A 20,024-nucleotide genomic window follows, 5' to 3' on the forward strand; every position below is an offset into this window, starting at 1 on the left:
AAGCAATAAATAATGCACAGATCGAAACAAAATTTCTGTAAATATCCATTAGAATTTACCTATCACACTTAGTTTATTAAAAGAGTGGGGCAGTCTTTTTAAATGTAAGGCAGATTTATAATTTTATCCCCAACATTTTTAATATCAACTGTTGGTCAAACATCATTTTGTGTGTCAATGTTTTGAAATATAAAGTCAATTCAGCTCAACTTGACTATGAAAATATGAGCATAATGTCACTTTAACCTATTAAAATGAAAACTGCACAACATAAATTAAATATTCTTTTTTCTACAGGATTCTGTTCCAAGACCATCCACATTCAGGGATCTGAGCAATTTATCCAACACACAGTTGACAGGACTAAGTAGAAGCCTTGGACTATCTTTAAAGGGAAAGCGGAACAACAAGATAACAGTGATTGCCAAGCATTTAAACCTGTCCACTAATCAGGAAAATATTGACCCTTTTCATGCAACGATTGAATATGTACGAAAACTTGAGGATGGTTGGACAACAGACATTCGAAAGGTCCCAGATATGAAAATTGAAAATGTGTTGAATTACTTAATGGCATCTCATGACATAACAGTTAAAGGCGATGGAGATTATGAAGTTTTCACAGAGAAAACACTGAAGTGCTACAAAGCATTAAGATCATTTGATTTGTGGGAGTCCAACCATATAAGTGGATACCAGTATCATGATTTGCAAGAAATAAGTGGTTTTTGTGCAGTCAAGTGTATCTCTAATCCGTCCTTTGACACAAGTGGTACACAGTACAATACGATAGTAATTCTGAAAGAAACAGGAGAACCAGTCGGTGCAACATGTATGTGTGTAGCAGGTCTAGGTGAAGCCTGCACTCATGTGGCTGGTCTGATGTTTGGTCTTTACGAGTTCATACTGCGCGGTTACCGTTATCTTCCAGATGGCCAAAGTTGCACAGAAAAGCTGTGTCGTTGGACTGTTCCACGAGGTTCCAAAGTGGAACCAAAAGTTTTGAAACATGTTGACCTGAAATTGAAGAAACAACAAAAACAGTATCGTGCAAACAAGTACAATCCAGTACCTGAACATCTTCAAGCTGTTAATCTCTCTGATTTACAAACACTTCATGCCTCATTATGTCTTGCAAGCCCAAATGTGCCTTGGATGACAATTGCTTCACAGACACTGAATCCAAGCAATGAAGTTTTAGTTAATGAAAGGCCACCTGTGATTGAACTGTCTGACTGTATAGATGGAGAAAGTGAAATACTTATTCCTTGTAAAGAGCAAGAACTTACTACTTCCACAAAGCCATTAATTCTCAAGGAACGTGTTCAGTTGTATGTTGCTAACAAAAAAAGTTCTATAAACCACTCCTTTGTAGTTGAGAAGGAAGTTGTGCAAGAAATAGAGAACATTACACGTGGCCAGTCTTCTTCGGTCGACTGGCATATGCACAGGCAGGGTATGCTGACAGCATCTATTTTTCACCGGATCCAGGCAAATGTAAGGAAAATAAAAAAATCTGGCAAGGCTGAAAATTCAACCCAAAATTTAGTTGACAGTATAATTAATAAAAACAAATTTTCTGGCAATGCTGCAACTAAATATGGTATAAATAGTGAAGCAAAAGGTGCAGAACTTTATAATGAGGAAAAGAAACTAGGACACAAAAATTGTGTAGTAAGTGAAAGTGGGTTAATTATTTCTCAAAAGCAATGCTATATTGGTGCCTCTCCAGATAGAATTTTCAGATGTGACTGTCATGGGCAAAGGCTAGTAGAAATTAAAAGTCCCTACAATTGTGTAAGTAAAGGCACTTCCGTTGAAAATCTTGACTTCATCTCTAAGAAAGGACACAGTTTGACCCTCAAAGAAACCCACGCATATTACAGCCAAATACAAGGTCAGATGGGAGTATCAGGCATACCATTAAGTGATTTAGTTATTTTTGATGGAAAGAAAATCCATGTGATAACAATAGAATACAATGAATTGTACTGGAAACAGCTTGAATCCAACTTACAGTATTTTTTTGAACAGTTTGTGCTACCAGTAATGACTTCCAACCAATATGAGTCTGGTAGTGCTCTGTTTGGTCAATATAGTTTAAATCAGAAAAGTGCCAGAAACGAAGTACAGAAAGAAATTAGTAAGCTGAGTGGAAACTACTTCTGTGGCAAATGTAATGACAAAATAATTGAGGAGGTCAATGACGACACTGAAGCAAGTATTTACTGCGAGTGTTTTTGTGGATGTGGAAAATGGTTTCACTGGATTTGTGTCCAATATACACCAGATACAGACAATTTTGATGTTGAACCAGAATGGTTTTGTTCAGATTGTATGAAAAACTGTGAAATAGAATTTTAATATAAATGGCAACGTATGGTTGAAATAGAAGCAAAACTAAATCTTCCATGCTGAGAAATTAGTGAAACTAAAAAAAAAGAGATTTTGTTTTGATATATAAGGAGCTGAACAAGTATTTTTGTTATCTCAAGAAATTTCAGATGTTTCTGAATGCTTGTAGTAAAGTTGTCACCCAAAAAAGGAGATAGCCATAATATGCCTAATTGTACCTCTAATGTGTTTGTAGTTTGTTCATTTTTTTATTATGTTTTTGATCATTCTTATAACTTTGATTTCAATAATAAGATAAACTAAGTGTAAAGTGATTTTCAAAAAGTGTAAACTGTGTGGTATTGATCCGCTTTAACTTTTAAATTGGGAAGAAAACTCAGGGGGGCTTTTATCAAAAATTCTTTTTAAAATTAGATAAAAGTATTGCCTAAAAAGGGGGGGAAATTTTAAAAATTTGATAAAATAAAAAAATTTAAAACAAATTATTTTTTTTTAAATTTCCCTTTTTGTGTTTTAAAATAAAGTTATTAAACATATTAGTTAAATGAATGTTTTTCTCTTTATTTCTTAAGAACATAAGCACTTGTAGTAATTTTTGTGATTGGTGATGAATAAGTGATGATTGATATTACCAATAATGAGTACAGAAATATGGCTGATTACACGACTCGATGGAATCGACTCACTGGAATCAAACAAATTATATTTCCAAGAGTTTAATCCTAATGGTTTGCATTACCTTAAAGGAACTCCACTGAGGTTCAAAAATCTAAAATCATAAAATTTATTTTGTTACACAGATCAGCTGGGGCACGTAATACAGGAAGATATGCAAAAATAATTCAGAAATATACTAAATATGAACTGAAAAGCGTATTTTTGTGCTATTTATGATACGATTTTCACTCAAAAGCGTTTCAACGCTTTTCCATTTGGGTCATTTTTCACAATTTGAAGTATTGTCCTAGATAAACCACAACTGCGAATGATCTAAAATTTGCACACAAGTTACTGATCTAGACCTACATCAAACTGAGCATTTATATCGAAAAATTATTTCCAGTTTTGTCATGTCAAAAACCTCAGTGGAGTCCCTTTAAGTAGGTCATCCTTTAACAGCTTTGAGATGTATACTAGGTGTTCATTTAAGTATAAACCCAAAAGAGTCTTAAATGTGGACTGGGTTTAATTATTGAAAAAAACACAGGAATCTGTTGAAAATACTTTTTATTTCATCTCAGTATCACAATAAATAGGATTTAAATTGAGCATTAAGAATATATCACAAAATGAGATCAATCATCTAACTATGCATGCGAGGTTATTTATCATCTTTAAGCAATTATTTCTTGACAGTAATTTTTCAGTGTAATGTAAAAAATACATGGAAAATGTCACAACTTGATATGATACTTGAGTGTAAAATATCCAATTAATATAAGTAAAACAACAAGATCAGTATGTATTTTCCTGAGAAAGAAATGGCAACAGAACTAGTACACAGATTAACAAATACAAAAAAAAACTTAAAAAGTACACGTTACTCAAGTGTTCATGTCCTAATAGTTAATTACACACTACAGCAACTAGAAAGCACCTATTGTGAAAGACATGACAAATGGAACAATATTTACAAAAACAACTTGCAGAAAAACTTTTATGATATCAGGTCAGCACATCTTGTGAACAACCTCACAAATTGACTAGTAACTATAAAAATAAATAGCTTGAAGTAGAACTTATGAGCCGCGTCATGACAGAACCAACAATGGGTTTGCGACCAGCATCGATCCAGACCAGCCTGCGCATCCATGCAGTATGATCAGGATCCATACTGTTGGCTTACAATCCCTATAGCAAGTAAGGAAACTGATAGCGAACAGCATCCGCGCAGTCTGATCAGGATCCATGCTGGTCGCAAACGCACTATGTTGGTTTTGTCATGACGCGGCTCATATGATATCACAGCCATGATATCAGGTCAGCACTTAGTGTGAACATCATGACAAATAGACTATTATCTTTAAAAAGAAATAACTTTCAGTACAACTTACATATCAGGTCACCACATATTATGAACAAAGTAACCACTTACTATAAAAATAAATCACTTGCAGTTTAACTTATATGATATCAGTTCAACACCCAATAATTGTGAAAGACATTTATAACAAATAGACTAGTATTTACAAAAAATAAATAACTTACAGTAGAACAAAGTGACAAATAGACTAATAACTATAAAAACAGCACATATTGTGAACAAAGTGACAAATAGACTATTAACTATAAAAACAAAGGTACTAATATTTACAAAGATAAATAACTTATAGTACTTAGTGCTTATATGATATCGGGTTAGCACCTCATAATTGTGAAAGACATGGCAAAAAGACTAGCATTTTCAAAAAAAAACAAAAAAAACGCACACACACACAAAAAAATTAAATAGGACTGATTTCAAGTCAACACATCTTGTGAACCACCTGACAAAATAAACTTTTAAAAAAAATAAACTTGCAGATGAAACTTATATAATATCTAGTCAGCACCATACCAAATCCACACCTATTTTATTATAAAAGACATGACAAAAAGAAAAATTATCTACAAAAATAAATTAACTTGAAGTAGAACTTATATGATATCAGGTCAGCACCTATTGTGAAAGAGGTGACTTTACACAACTAAATAACTGTAGCAGTTAAGTAGATGATATCCCAGTAAAATATGTTAATCTAAGTACATGTTGTATATCAACATTCAAATCAACTCTTGAGCCAAACACATACCATTTTGTAAAATATAGATCCTAGCGAAAATTACTTCCATCAAAATGAAAAACAACTTAATATGAATCTTAATGAGGTTTTCTTAATACACATGCACTAAAAGTTTCTTGTTTGTAAAAGGCTGGGGTGTTGCTGAGTTTTTTGGAACCATTTTAAATGTTTTATGCATTGAAACTTCTTTCATTTCAAGGGATTTAGCATCAGGTAACTTTTTTGGAAAAGGGAATCCTTGAAAGTTGACAGATAGCCCACATGTTTTAAACAATATTTCGTTTAAAAAGTCTTTCTGGGGTCATTTTCATGCTCTTTGAAAATATTTCAAATTGTTTTTTTTTGCGTCTAATGCAACGTTCTATTTATGTTTACTCTAGCTTCAGAAGATTTTTTTGTTTCGTTTGACTTCCTTTCTTTGTGAAATTTGCGATTTATTTTTGTGCTTAAATGAAGGCATAATCAAATTCACACCAGGCGGTAAGTTTTCTGACACTGTAAATCCTCTGTCAACCATCACCTTTTCTCCAGGGTTAAGGGCACCCAGTAAATCAACACTTTCACTAGTAATATATTTGTCAGAAGAATGTCCTCCATACATTTCCGATATGTATGTTATTGCTCCACTTGTGTTCATGCCCACTAGAAATTTCATAGTACTATGATGTTTGTAATTAGAAAAAACTTGTTTATGTGCTGCCAATGAAGAAGGCGTTTCTGCAAACAGTTCAGTACAATCTAGAATTATTTTCAAATTCTGAAATTCAGAAAAACACTCGGCTTTTTCAGTTGGGTTGTCACATTCATTTTGTACTTTGCAGATTTTTTCCAGTTCTATTGCCAGTAAACATATCCACGCGGTGAAAATGCTAGAGTATGTTGACTCAGCAATACCATATCTAGTTGCCATGTCTGCAACTGGCACACCTACTCGTAAACGGACTAGAGTCATAAACATTTCCTCTCTTAAACTGAATTTGCGAGTTACACCAGGCTTTTTAGAGAATTTAGTGTGGAAATGAGAATGTGAAAGCGTTCTTTCTCCATATGGGTACTTCATAAAAGAAGCCTTAGGCTCTAAGTATTTATATAAAGCTTCAAAAACTTCATATGATGAAAAGCCTGTATAGTATTTAAATATCTTTGGATTTGTCTTGGCATTATCCAGGGAGAGAACCTGACAATTTTCATTCACTACTGTAAATTTATCTGCTAGATCTTCATTCACTTTGGCGGTTTCTAATACATACTTCAAACTCGGTTCTTTTTCAAGGAGCTCAAAAGATGACTCATCTGTCTGTGTCTTCACATAATCATGGCCATGAGGAACCCACATCTCCTGCTCTACGCTTTCTTCCTCTTCGCTTTCTCTTGATTGACTCTGTCAATGAAAACATATTATTAATATAATGAGTTAAATATTCTATTACAACGTTGTGTAATTTATATTAGTCAACAGGTGACATAGTTCTTTGAAAGGTTCATGAAATGGATACTTTTTCATCAACACTTTATAGTGACCTTGTTCTTTTAAAGGTACATGAAGGGAAAACTTTATCATAAACAATTTAAAGAATAGAATGTAAATTAAAGGTATATACATAATTATCTTACAAAAAATACATAAAAAGAACAGGCAATTCAATGTAAATAGCTATATTTGTTTATACAGATTATCTATCTATCTATCTCTGGATACTGCCAACCCCTCTTACGAGTGTTACAGGCAGGTATACATTGTATACATTTAAGAAACAGCTTTAAGATACAAGGGAATCCGGGAACCAGTCCCTAGCTCTTATTGAATAGACCCCTTGGTTCTTTTACATGCCCAGTGTATAGCACTGATACATGCGAGGATTACCTGGATTTCTTACCAGTACACCTCTATGTAGGTGGGAAACACTGAAAGTGTCTCTGAAAAATCCCAAGGGTGTAACCCAGGATCGAACCCGGGACCTCAGCAGTGATAGTCAGTGGTTTAACCAACTGAGCTATCGCGCCACCATTAATTTTAGTTTGACTGTGTTGAAAGATTGTGTTGGAAGATATAAGCTTATTAAGACTTGATTCTCTTCCTGGCACCAACCAGTACTAAGCAATGAATGCTTCTTGCTCAAGGAAACAATGGCTTGTCCCCAAGAGGGTTTGAACCCTTGCGGTTAGCAAGCATTAGATTACTAGTCAGACATGCTAACCACTCAGCCACGCTGCCACTTATGTGAGAAGTCTTGCTAAAATATAAATATTTTTTAATTTTACTATGATAAGTTCATAAGTGAAATTGCCCAACCGGTCAACTTACTAGTATCTCGAAGTCTTCATTTTCAACCTCATCAACTCTTAATTGTTCATCTGTTGGAATGTCGCTCAAGTCATTATTTTCGCACCGTAATGGAGTTGCCTGAAAAAATTAGATCTAACATTTAAATATGATCTGAGTTGCCTGGAAAAATTAAAGCTAACATTTAAATATGTTCCATCATTTAAAAAGCAAAAGTTAAAATTAAAAAAATTGAGTCATATGATTATGTATGAATGTGATGTGAACTGTGACCTTATGTAGCAATTACTTGTGTGTCGGGTTATATTTTGCATAATTTTGTCTTATATTTATTTCAGATTTCTTAAACTAAAAGTTATACAAAGTTTAGAGTGTATTTAAAAAAACAAAAATTAAAATGAAGAAGATGAACTACTTACAAAATACAGTTTTCTTGGTTTACTTTTTGACATGGGAGGAGTATATTCTCTGTTGGTCGCCTTTGAGGTGGTTCTCTGCTTTTTTGTGCTTGTCAATCTGTTAGGAAATATTGATGGCAAAACAAGTTTTCTTCCAGGCTTACGACATTTAGGATGTAAAATTGTAGATTTTTCCTCCTCCGTAAAATGGCAGTCACAAATACGATGGTTATCTGTTGCTTCCCACTTTCTGAGTTTGCCCGTTTCATCTTTGTAATACCTTTTAATGCGTGCTTGCCACTGTTCATATAGCCACTTAGGTTCTGTGGGTATTGTGTAGAAAGTTTGACATGGACTATCACGGCTTCTCTTATGGTTGCACAAAGGCACACAGCAATAATCATCACAACCCATAGTACCTGCAAATTAAGTTAAATAAATTAGTTAGTTAGTATAATTTGAGTGACAAATGTATTATTAACAGTTACAAATAACACCCACGGTAGGCCTATTGTTTACCATATTTATCACACTTTTTTGAATTTAATAAACCTAATTAATGAACAATGCAGTAAGATAAATATTAACCAAAAATTAAGTCAGTTATTATACATTGTTTCCTACCTTTAAAATAAAATCGGTGATAATTTATGGTAAGTCAACTGATTTTTGTTTACATTACCCCACCCACTTTTTACGTGAAATTGGAGACAGTTTTACCTCTAATTTACGAATGCATTCTCATACTGTTCCAAAATTCTTAGCAATTATGATAAAATATAAGTCCAATTAACTTACAACTTAATGAAAAGCCTTAAATCAGCGTTTTGGTGGTAAACCTTATTTGTTTACATGGTTTTCCATCTCAGTGCACCGATTCCCCAGAGCTCGTCATCTCGCGTTACACGGCAGTCTCGCGAGACCCGAGATTTCACCTTTTCGAAAAGGTCAATTCGACAATTTGTAATCATCGTGCAAACTTTTATGTATTTTAAGCTCTGTAAATGAGTTCATGAATGCTAAACAGAAGGCCAAGTAGTGAAATACGTTGTTGTCTAATGCTTGATTCTGAAAATTATTTAATCTTGAGATATTTTTTTGTGTTCTTTGAAAGAAGGAAGTGGCTAGCCGTACGGCTAGCCAAAAGTTCTAGCCGTACATGAGTCACGTACGACTAGCCAGGACACACTGTATTGGCTAGCCGTGCGGCACTTTTCAAAAATATGGAAGGCGAAAGTACATATGTTAATTATGACTTTAAGCGAGGATTTAAGTCAAGAATGTTTACTTTTTAGAGATTAATCGACGTGTTGCATGGCTTCAGTAAAGAATGTACGTACTTAAATTGTCATCTCAAGACGTCGAGAAAAAATAGCGTCAGTTAAATAACATCAATTGAAATAGTTTACAAAATTTTGATAATAATCGTTTTTTGTTTCATTAAGTTTAATTTTTAAATTGAGAAAAAAAAAACACCGAAAATAATTGTTGTTGGGCTCTGATAATTGCGTCAATTACCGACGGTATAGAAGTTTGTCCATCGTCCATCATTAAGGAACGTTTGCATTATTAAATTATTTTTTCCTTTTCACCGTTTTTTTTTAATGTTCTTTTTATTTATTTATTTATTCCCCTCCGATCATTATTTATTCGACCCATGTGCTTAATTAACAGATTTAACAATTCATCTGTCATACAAATCATAAGCATGAAAATTAAGATAGATTATACAACGCTTACTCGTATTCAATTTATTTTTTTTTTGCAAAATTGCGGAGCTTCTTTATTAAAGTGAACACACTAGGACAAATGCGGAGATTTGATTAAAATCGTCGTTTAAAGACACAAAATAACATATGCATTTTCGACTTCCATATAATTTTGAAAAGTGCCGTACGGCTAGCCAATACAGTGTGTCCAGGCTAGTCGTACGTGAGTCACGTACGGCTAGAACTTTTGGCTAGCCGTACGGGCCCGTACGGCTAGCCACTTCCTTGAAAGAAATTAGATTCAATTAATAAAACTTTTTCTCTTTAACATTTTTGAAATTATTTAGAATTACTAAATAACTTTAGCAATTTTTCACTATGATATATATACGGCGATATCCTTGAATAGACTCTGGGGTCTGAAGATATATTCCACCAATGTGATGGCATTTGCGCTATACTAGCGGCTATACAAAATAGCATAATCACGCTCTTAATGTAAGCATTATACTATAGACATGTCAATGGTAAAGCATATAACAGGCACAAAAGCGTTTTCACTCTCTTCATATATCATGAACATGCTTTGTTGAAATTAAATGTATCTGGCTATGCACAAAATTCTACCAATTGTTAGAAACAGTCTAAACCCGGTCTCAATTGCATGTGTGCTTTCAAAAAATTTGTCTCAGTCTGATTTGTTAATATTTTAGTCACAATGACGTCTTAAGAAAAAGTTTCGGATATTTACAACTGCCAAAGGATCAATAAAAAATCAGTCACTTAAATTTTATAATAATTTAATTGTGAGCTGTACAAATGAAATGAAAATATACATAAACAATCAACCTTTTGAAATAAATGTACATAAATTCGGATGTTACTTGTACAAATTTTGGCTATGGGTAATAAGCATATGGACTGAAGAAAAGATAATGATTGTAATGTCTGCTAATTATTGCTACCTTAAGTGATGAGTTTGTGCCTGTGTTAATGGGTAGTAATACTTAGTATTTAATATCAAGAGCTTTTTATTTTGACAAAATACTGTATTTTCATTTTTTATGATCCCCACAAGAAAAAAGAAACATGTAGATATAGATTACAGAATCTGATAGCAAAAAAGTCTTTTATACTACATTGTAATTTGTATAGAATATTGCTTAATTTTTCCATAGTTCTCACACTAATATTTTCCAATTTAATAGTTGAACCTGTTGAATTTGTGTTATGAATTTGCCCTGCTTTTGAATATGGAACAGTCCATTCAAAGTTTGAGGGACTTTGTTATCAAAATACAAAGACGAAAATAGAACTACTAACTTAGCTTACTGTATTTACCTTAAGTATTCTAATAACTGATCGAGGGTGAAAAAAGATAGGTTGTTGCAAAAAAAGAGGCACTTTGTGCTGGTTACATTATTGATCAAAGACATTTATTTTAAGTCATAAGCTGTATATGCACTTTAGATGAAAGAAAAGTTAGATAACTGATTTACATGTACATACCTCATTTAGATATTCAAATTTTACAGATCACCAGAAGTTTGTGAAAGCTAGACAAGTACTAGATGGACAACTTAGTGAAAATACACTTGTAAAAGAGGTAAGGCAATGTTTGTAATGATTCATATTTTCCTGGTCTATATGAAACTAAGTTTAGCAATACATATGCTTAGAAGTTAAAATATGAAACAAACTTTAGCAATACATGTGCTTGGAAGTTAAAATGTGAAACTAACTTAAGCAATACATGTGTTTGGAATTTTAAATTTTGATTTCAAATGTTAAAATTAAATAGGAAAAATATATTTAATTATTTATAATTAAATATATGTTAACTATGAGGTTTGTCATTAATAGAAAATGAAAACTAAGGTCAAATAAGTACACCAGCTAACAGATTAGTAGTTTTTATAGCTTTGCTTTTTCTCTTGATGGGTATTTTGCTGTACGGGACTATAAGGGATGAAAATAATGTAACCTAAATTGAAAGGATAAGTTGTTCAAAACGCTGATGTTAAAATTTCTATTGTGAAATCATAGCAATAGAATATTTTATCAGGGAAGCAAATTTGTATTCCTGTTTTTTTATCCTTTCAAAATACAAGAAATTGTTATCTGGTACATGTAGGATATGACTTTGTTATTCTGTTTTCTTGATCCATTTTAAATGCAAGAGATTGCCATTTGGTAAATGTATTTATGAAACTTCCTATATGGTACTTTTACAGGAGTTGGTAAAGTTAGATTCCTCTGCAAATGTTTACAAAATGATTGGTCCAGTATTTGTAAAACAGGATATTGCTGAGGCCAAAGAAGTTGTTCAGAAAAGAATTGATTACATTAGCGGAGAAGTGTAAGTACATTGTTTATCATTTATTTAATGAAGGATTCAGATTTCATAATATTTCCATTTATACCAATAGTCTTTCATGAATCTTTCACTGAGGAAGCTTATAATCAGTTTAGAAAAGGGAGATTTTGAATACCCAAGTGCACATGTAGAGAGCTGAGGACTTTTTTGGAGATTTCTCACTTTCTAGAAAATCGGGTTTTCTTAGATAAGAATACTCAGATGTATAGAGGCACCTGAGGGATTCTTGGGAGATTTGATTTAATAACCTGAGGTGTTTTCCACTAATAAAGTTCAAAAGTTAAAAAAAAAAATAAAAATTAAAGGCCCATTGTGCCTCAGAAATGCTATCATTTTCATTTCTCAATTTTTTTTTTAATTTTTGGTATCTTGTTACAGTTTTCACAAAATAATCATTTACCATAATCTTTTGCTGATATTGTTACTTACAAACCCTATTACAAGTAGAGAAACTGATAGCAAACAGCATGGATCCTGATCAGACTGCGCGGATGCGCAGGCTGGTCTGGATCCATGCTGGTGGCAAACCCATTATGTTGGTTTTGTCATGACGCGGCTCATTTCATGTATTTTATTTTACAGTAAAAGACATGAGGATATGATCAAAGATTTAGACAAGAAGCAAGAATCCCAGAAGGAAATATTACAGAAACTACAAACCCAGTTCCAACAATCTCAACAAAAAGCTGCCATAAAGACATAGCAATAATTCATTATTTAGCATAATAAAACTTGACTGGTTGTCCAACATTGATGTGCTATGTGTTTATTATTTTCTCGTGCTTGAATGAACAAAAACATTTTTTAAAATACATCCTGAGCTGAAATTCTGTTAATCGTTGGTAAGTTATATGGAAGTGGAAAAAATGAAATATTAAATCAGATATCACTGTTGTATAATATCCAGTAACACATGCATGTAAAGATAGCAGTTTTAGCACACTTACTGGACAAAAATCGTGTGAATCAAATTATTTTTGCATTCCAGCATTACTTAATATACACTATGGTTACAGGTGTAATTTCATGTTATATCACAAAAAAATATTGAATTGATAAGTCGAAAAATAGTGATATTTTATTTAACTGAATAGAAATACATGTATACTGATGTGATAGAGTAAAAAGCACATGTACTGTGTAAGATCATCATTTTTTGTAGCATAACTTTATATCATAAAATCCTGAACTGTAATAAAAATGGTAAAGATATTTTTTGTGTAAATTTGTCATGCTCTCTAAAATGATTTTTATTCATCTAGTTGCCAGTTCTGCAGGGTTTTCCCTTGAAAAAGTTTTTCCCTGACCTGTGTGCCTGATCTGTGTGCCTGACATGTGTCCCTGCATGTTTTGGTCCCAGCACTGCCGTTTTACTACAGGAGTGCATTCAAAGGGGTTTTTAACCCGAAACCAAGTGTCTATGAGTACAAGCTGTAAAGTCCGTCCGTCTGTCCGTACAAGGTTAACCTAGAACGGCAAGTTGGATTTTTCTTAAGTTCTACCTGTACCAATGGCTTCTTAGTTGACACACTTACTAATCAATACAAAGTACATGATCTGGTCAAGTTACATAACTATGGCTTCCATATTTACCAAGTTATTGCCCTTTTCAGCACTTAGAAAATGAATAATGGTTAACCTTAAACGGCAAGTTGGAAATATCTTAAGTTCTATCTATACTAATGGCTTCATAATTTCCACACTTACTTATCAATACAAAGTACTTATATTGCCAAGTTATATAACTGTGTCATTCATGTTTCCCAGTTATTTACCTTTTTTCACTTTGAAAATAGGGCCTTGTCTGGTTAACCTATTCCGGCAAGTTGGATTTATCGTAATTTCTCTTAATTGCTTGATTTATTTAATGATATCTTGCATATTTGGTAGGTAGATACCTTTAATGGTCCTCTAATTTTTTGTGGAGTAAGTGGTCTCTAGGGTCAAGGTCACTGGTTTAGAAAATAAATTTAAACCTTTTTGCTCATACAGCCTTTATTTTTAGCTCACCTGTCACAAAGTGACAGGGTGAGCTTTTGTGATCGCTTTTCGTCCGGCGTCCGTCCGTCCGTCCGTCCGTCCGGCGTCCGTCGTCCGTCCGTAAACTTTTACTTTAAATGACATCTCCTCATAAACCACTTAGCATATTTCATCCAAACTTCACAGGAATGTTCCTTTGGTGGTCACCTTTAAAAATTGTTCAAAGAATTTAATTCCATGCAGAACTCTGGTTGCCATGGCAACCGAAAGAAAAAACTTTAAATATCTTCTTTTAAAAAACCATAAGAGCTAGAGCTTAGATATTTGGCATGAAACATCTTCTAGTGAGTGTCTACCAAGTTTGTTCAAGTAAAAGCCCTGAGGTCAAAATTGGCCCCGCCCCAGGGGGTCATTGATTTTCCCTATATGCATATAGTAAAAACTTAAAAAATCTTCTTTTAAAGAACCCAAAGAGCTAGAGCTAAGATATTTAGCATGAAACATGTTCTAATGGGTGTCTACCAAGTTTGTTCAAATAAAAGCCCTGGGGTCAAAATTGGCCCCGCCCCGGGGGGTCATTGATTTTCCCTATATGCATATAGTAAAAACTTAAAAAATCTTCTTTTAAAGAACTCAAAGAGCTATGGCTAAGATATTTAGCATCAAACATGTTCTAATAGGTGTCTACCAAGTTTGTTCAAATAAAAGCCCTGGGGTCAAAATTGGCCCCGCCCCAGGGGGTCATTGATTTTCCCTATATGCATATAGTAAAAACTTTAAAAATTTTTTTTTAAAGAACCCAAAGAGCTATGGCTAAGATATTTAGCATCAAACATGTTCTAATGGGTGTCTACCAAGTTTGTTCAAATAAAAGCCCTGGGGTCAAAATTGGCCCCGCCCAGGGGGTCATTGATTTTCCCTATATGCATATAGTAAAAACTTAAAAAATCTTCTTTTAAAGAACCAAAAGAGTTAGAGATAAGATATTTAAGCACGAAACATGTTCTAATAAGTGTCTACCAAGTTTGTTCAAATAAAAGCCCTGGGGTCAAAATTGGCCCCGCCCCGGGGGTCATTGATTTTCCTTATATGTGTATAGCAAAAACTTAAAAAATCTTCTTTGAAAAAAACCAAATAGCTAGAGTTAAGATATTCAGCATGAAACATCTTTTAGTGAGTGTCTATAAAGTTTGTTCAAATAAAAGACCTGGGGTCAAAATTGGCCCTGCCCCAGGGGGTCATTGATTTTCTTTATATGTGTATAGCAAAAACTTAAAATCTTCTTTGAAAAAACCCAAATAGCTAGAGTTTAGATATTAAGCATGAAACATCTTCTAGTAAGTGTCTACAAAGTTTGTTCAAATAAAAGCCCTGGGGTCAAAACTGGCCCGGCCCCAGGGGTGTCATTGTTTTTAACTATATGTGTATAGTTAAAATTTAAAAAAATCTTCTTTTAAAAAGCCCAATGAGCTAAAGCTTAGATGTCTAGCATGAAACATCTTCTTATGGGTGTCTACCAAGTTTGTGCAAATAAAAGCCATTGGGTTAAATTGGCCCTGCAACGTTGGGGGGGGGGGGGGGGGGGCCTATATACAGGTGAGCGACCTCAGGGCCATCATGGCCCTCTTGTTTGGTTGATGTCTTTCATGTTTAATACAAACATGCCAAGGGAGGTCCTCCTTCTTTGGATATAGTAAGGGGTCATTTGGGTCAATGTCAATGTCACCAATGTCAAGGTCACCAATGTTAAAAATAGATTTTTATATTTTTACAGGTGTATTAACCATTTTCTATAGAGAGATGTCATTTATAATTGACAGGAACATAAAATTTGATGGAGTTAGTGGTCAGTTGGGTCAAGGTCAACAATGCTAAAAATAGATTTTTACACTTTTGCTCATACAGCCTTTATTTATTGATAGGTGTATTTTATATTTGATAGGATGATAACTTGCATGGTATTCTTCCTTTTGATTGAGTTAGGGATCAGTGTGTCAAGGTCACTAGTGCTAAAAATAGATCTTTACACTTTTGCCCATACAGCCTTTATTTATTGACAGATATATTTCATATTTGGTAGGATGATAACTTGCATGTTATTCTTACTTTGGATGGAGTTAGGGGTCAGTTGGGTCAAGGTCACATGTGCTAAAAATAGATTTTTACACTTTTGCCCATACAGCCTTTATTTATTGACAGATTTATTTCATATTTGGTTGGATGATAACTTGCATGGTATTCTTCCTTTGGATGGAGTTAGGGGTCAGTTTGGTCAAGGTCATCATGCTCAAAATAGGTTTTAACATATTTGCCCATACAGCCTTTATTTATTGACAGGTGTATTTCATATTTGGTAGGATGATAACTTGCATGATATTCTATAGGTGTCAGTGGGTCAAGGGTGCCAAGTATAGATTTCCTACATTTATATATATTTGATAAAGTTGAATATTTATCACTTCACAAGTCATAGCAATGACTTGGCAACTTATATATTTCAAAATTACAAAATGCCATGACTCTGTCAAGCTATATAACTTGTGTTTACAATTTTTGGCAATGTTTCTGTCCATAACTGAGTGAATGGGTAAACATTTTTTGAAATATTGCTTCTGACAAGAATCGAACCGGGGGGCATTGGTGTTTAACAAACATGCTCTTGTTCTTAAACAATCTTCAGGCAAAAAAGGTTAATTATAATGAAAACAATGCTAGGTAGAGTACAATATGGGTTTGATATAGATTTTTTATGCCCCTGCCATAAAATGGCGGGGGCATTTTTGGTCATATAGTGATACCTTGTTCTGTCTTTCCTTCATTCCGTCATCATCAGTTTCTGTTCATTATCTTCGTAACGGTTGAACACATTCAATTCAAATTTCACATATTGATATATAAAGAGAAAATACAGGTCAGGTTCGAATATGGTCATGGTCCCATGATTTTTAGCAGAGTAATGCCTCTTGATTAAACTTTCAGTTTCCGTTCATTATCTTCCCCAACAGTTGTGCACATTTAACTCAAATTTGACATATGGATACGTCAAAGGAATGCGCATGTCAAGTTAGAATTTGGTTATGGTTTGATGATTTTTTGCAGAGTTATGCCCGTTTCACTTTGAAAATAATATGAAATTTTCAATTTCGGTTCATTATCTCCCTAATGGTATTATACATACAACTCAAATTTGACATATGGATACGTCAAAGGAATGCGCAGGTCAAGTTCGAATTTGGTCATGGTTCAATGATTTTTGGCAGAGTCATTCCCCTTATCTTTGAAACCAATATGAAATTTTCAGTTTCTGTTCATTATCTCCCCAACAGTTGTACATATTCAACTCAAATTTAAGATGTTGATATGTCATAAGAATACACTGGTCAAGTTGGAATTTGGTCATGGTTTGATAATAGCTGACAGAGTTATCCTTCTTGAACTTCGAAAAAATCAGATTTTTTTTTGTTTCAGTTCATTATCTTGCCAATGGTTGTACACATTCAACTCAAATTTGTCATGTAGATACATCTAAGGGATAAGCAGTTCAAGTTTGAATTTGGTCCTGGTTCAATGATTTTGGACAAAGTAATCTCTCTTGAATGTTGGAAAACTTTGTTTCAGCTTTCATACTTTTGTGGGAATGTATGTAGTCATTATTTTGGCTATAAGTATGTTATAATTACACTTTATGAATAGTTTTAAGGGCTTTGAACTTAAAATGACAAAAAACAAAATAGTTTGTGGAAACAAAAATGAAAAACAGATAGTATTTCAAACAAATTTTGAACTAATTTTATTAAAACATCTGATATTTTGGCTGCATGCGGGGCATCTGTGGCGTGACGACACATTTCTAGTTTGCACTTGCACTACAAAACGAGGCAAGATGGAGTGCATTATGCATTTGATTCTGATTTTTAGACTCCAATAATGATTTGCTGTGAATCATCATAAGGTACAAATGCTGGAAATGCCAGTTACATTTTATAAGATGTGAAATAAAAAAGAACAACATAGTGATCACAGATGTTATTCAAAACTACATGTGAATTTTCGATATTAAATTTTACATTTATTTGAAAATCTTTTCATATATTTTCTTAAATTTGATTTTCTGAAAATGCTTTTCCTCAAATTGAGGTGTGTAGCTTTGAAATAGCATTTCTTAATGTTTAATTAAATTTCATCTTTTGAATATGTCCGTGATATTAATTCCCTCATAATAGTCTGTGGTAATTTGTTTCTTGCAAGTTTATGAATGGGCAAGTGATTTAAACATTAGATTAAAACCACATGCTACCTGTTTTGTTGCATAAGGTTACAAATGGTTTTGTGTGGGAATGGAGAATGGCATTTAAGGAGAGAAAATTAATTTAATATTAAACAGTTCGTTACTTATTTACAATTGATTTCCAATTTATCAAGGTTATAGAAGCTTGACATTTTGTGGTTTAATTAAAAGAAGGCATTATTCTTAAGTTATTTAATTTTCTATCTGTTATACCAACATGTTCTCGAATTTTATGTTGAATTTGTTGGGTTTTTTTTTGGAAATGAACAGGAAAATTTAAACTTTGTGTATTAATTTGACTTTTAGATTTATTCTGCATCAATTTACTTCGATATGAGACTAAATATCTGCAAGGGAGAGAAACGTTCTTGGTTTGTTTTTAAAATATTGAAAGAGTTGCTTCCCTTAGCAAAAAAAAAATTGTAAAAGGCAAGGCATCTGATTTTTTTTTTTTTTTGCAAAGGTAGAGAAAGAAAATTGAAACTTACTGAGAGACCTTTCCTTTAACTTTGCACATTATAATAGAGAATTATTTTGAAACAAATTGATAACAGAAGAAGGAGATCACCAATCTATGTTTTGAGTTATCTGTCTCTGAAAGCGAGTTTTATTCTTTAAAACACTGTCCGATGCAGATTGTTAAGTAAGCATGAAACTTATTTGAACCCCGTTCTAGTCCGTCTCATGGAGCTAACCAGTTCTTCAGAAGAGCCGAAACCAACAATTCCTGGGTTCGTAGGCCGACAATTTAACCATTAAGTCACTAATCACCTAATATGTGCTGGTCAAGCATTATGCAATTTGAGAAATTTTGGTTTGAATCTGGCTACATGCGATTAAGCAAATATCGTAAGTGATTGAATTTTCCGTTTTCTTACAAAACGTGCTTGAAATTCTAAATAAAACTTGGACATTGTGTTCCATTATATATATAGTACTGCCCATAATAACACATACTAGGTTAGGAAGCAGAGTATGTTAGTACACGTGCACTGTTGTTCGAATAAAATGTCTGGAATTCTATATGTTCGATCGTGGTTTTCTTTCGGAATATAGGTTCAGAACTATATTAAAATTAGTAAAGTAAAACACATTCTAGGTAGGCAGTTCTGTCACGATTTCACACAATTTTGCTGAAGTAACATTTAGTCTGTAATTCGTCATACGACCCGTTAAAAGCGTTAACTGTAATGAAAAACAATTCGGAAAAACTCCCCACTGAAATTTAAAAAAACAACAAAACAAAAAACAATCACAAAGATAAAACACATTCCCCTATTTATCTAAAGTATCCGTGTCGTCAGGAGTGTCTCGTTACATCTAATTCATCTATGTTAGTCATAGTTTACGTAATTATATATACACCACTTAAACGACAGTTTATGAATATTTGATGAGTTTAAATTTAATTTTTTTTCAGAATCTCTCAGTTTATCAAATTTAAAATGTAACCCAATAAAAGCTTTTGCGTTGAAACATATGACATATTTCAACTGTTATTCAATTTTTATTCGATTGTACCCTATTTTGCCTTTAAAATACTGGATTAATGTAAAATTAGGATATCAAATGATGTGAATTCTTTTTAGAATAATTTGATTAGGAGGTATAAAACTATTGCTTTTCTCGACCATATTTACTCTTATACGTAAATGATCAAGTTACAAAGCGGTAACATATCTATTGCCCAATATGGAAGTTAGTGCCATTGGTGTTTGAGAAGAATAAAATGTACTTCACATTTTATGAACTGTAACCGACAAACTTGCAACGCTAGCACCTCGTGATGTTTTAACAAAAACAGTAATGGATCCAAGCTTATCAATTTAGACTCCATATTGCACTCCGTC

The 20,024-nt window shown here is 33.2% G+C and overlaps 3 protein-coding genes across 3 annotated transcripts in view; 2 read left to right on the plus strand and 1 right to left on the minus strand.

Moving 5' to 3' along the window:
* LOC132713265 (uncharacterized) overlaps positions 1-2,697 on the plus strand; it is a 9,550-nt gene extending 6,853 nt beyond the window's left edge. The window contains exon 5 of the mRNA XM_060695778.1: positions 298-2,697. Within this exon, the coding sequence (XP_060551761.1) occupies positions 298-2,364 (2,067 nt within the window). The 3' untranslated portion in view covers positions 2,365-2,697. The remainder of the gene's footprint in view (positions 1-297) is intronic.
* The window catches only part of LOC132713267 (prefoldin subunit 6-like), a 20,281-nt gene extending 7,163 nt beyond the window's left edge, over positions 1-13,118 (plus strand). Inside the window, exons 2-4 of the mRNA XM_060695780.1 lie at positions 11,065-11,135; positions 11,764-11,888; positions 12,489-13,118. Of these exons, the coding sequence (XP_060551763.1) occupies positions 11,065-11,135; positions 11,764-11,888; positions 12,489-12,609 (317 nt within the window). The 3' untranslated portion in view covers positions 12,610-13,118. The remainder of the gene's footprint in view (positions 1-11,064; positions 11,136-11,763; positions 11,889-12,488) is intronic.
* LOC132713270 (uncharacterized) lies at positions 5,521-8,610 on the minus strand. The gene is made up of 3 exons (XM_060695786.1): positions 7,842-8,610; positions 7,444-7,542; positions 5,521-6,519 (listed from the first exon to the last, which is right to left on the minus strand). The coding sequence occupies exons 1-3, from the start codon at positions 8,232-8,234 to the stop codon at positions 5,521-5,523; spliced, it is 1,491 nt and encodes a 496-aa protein (XP_060551769.1). The 5' UTR covers positions 8,235-8,610.
* Positions 13,119-20,024: the final 6,906 nt, after the last annotated feature.

This window comes from Ruditapes philippinarum, unplaced genomic scaffold (genome assembly GCF_026571515.1).
Source record: "Ruditapes philippinarum isolate M1 unplaced genomic scaffold, ASM2657151v2 ctg3816_1_1_1_1, whole genome shotgun sequence".
Lineage (NCBI taxonomy): Eukaryota > Metazoa > Mollusca > Bivalvia > Venerida > Veneridae > Ruditapes > Ruditapes philippinarum.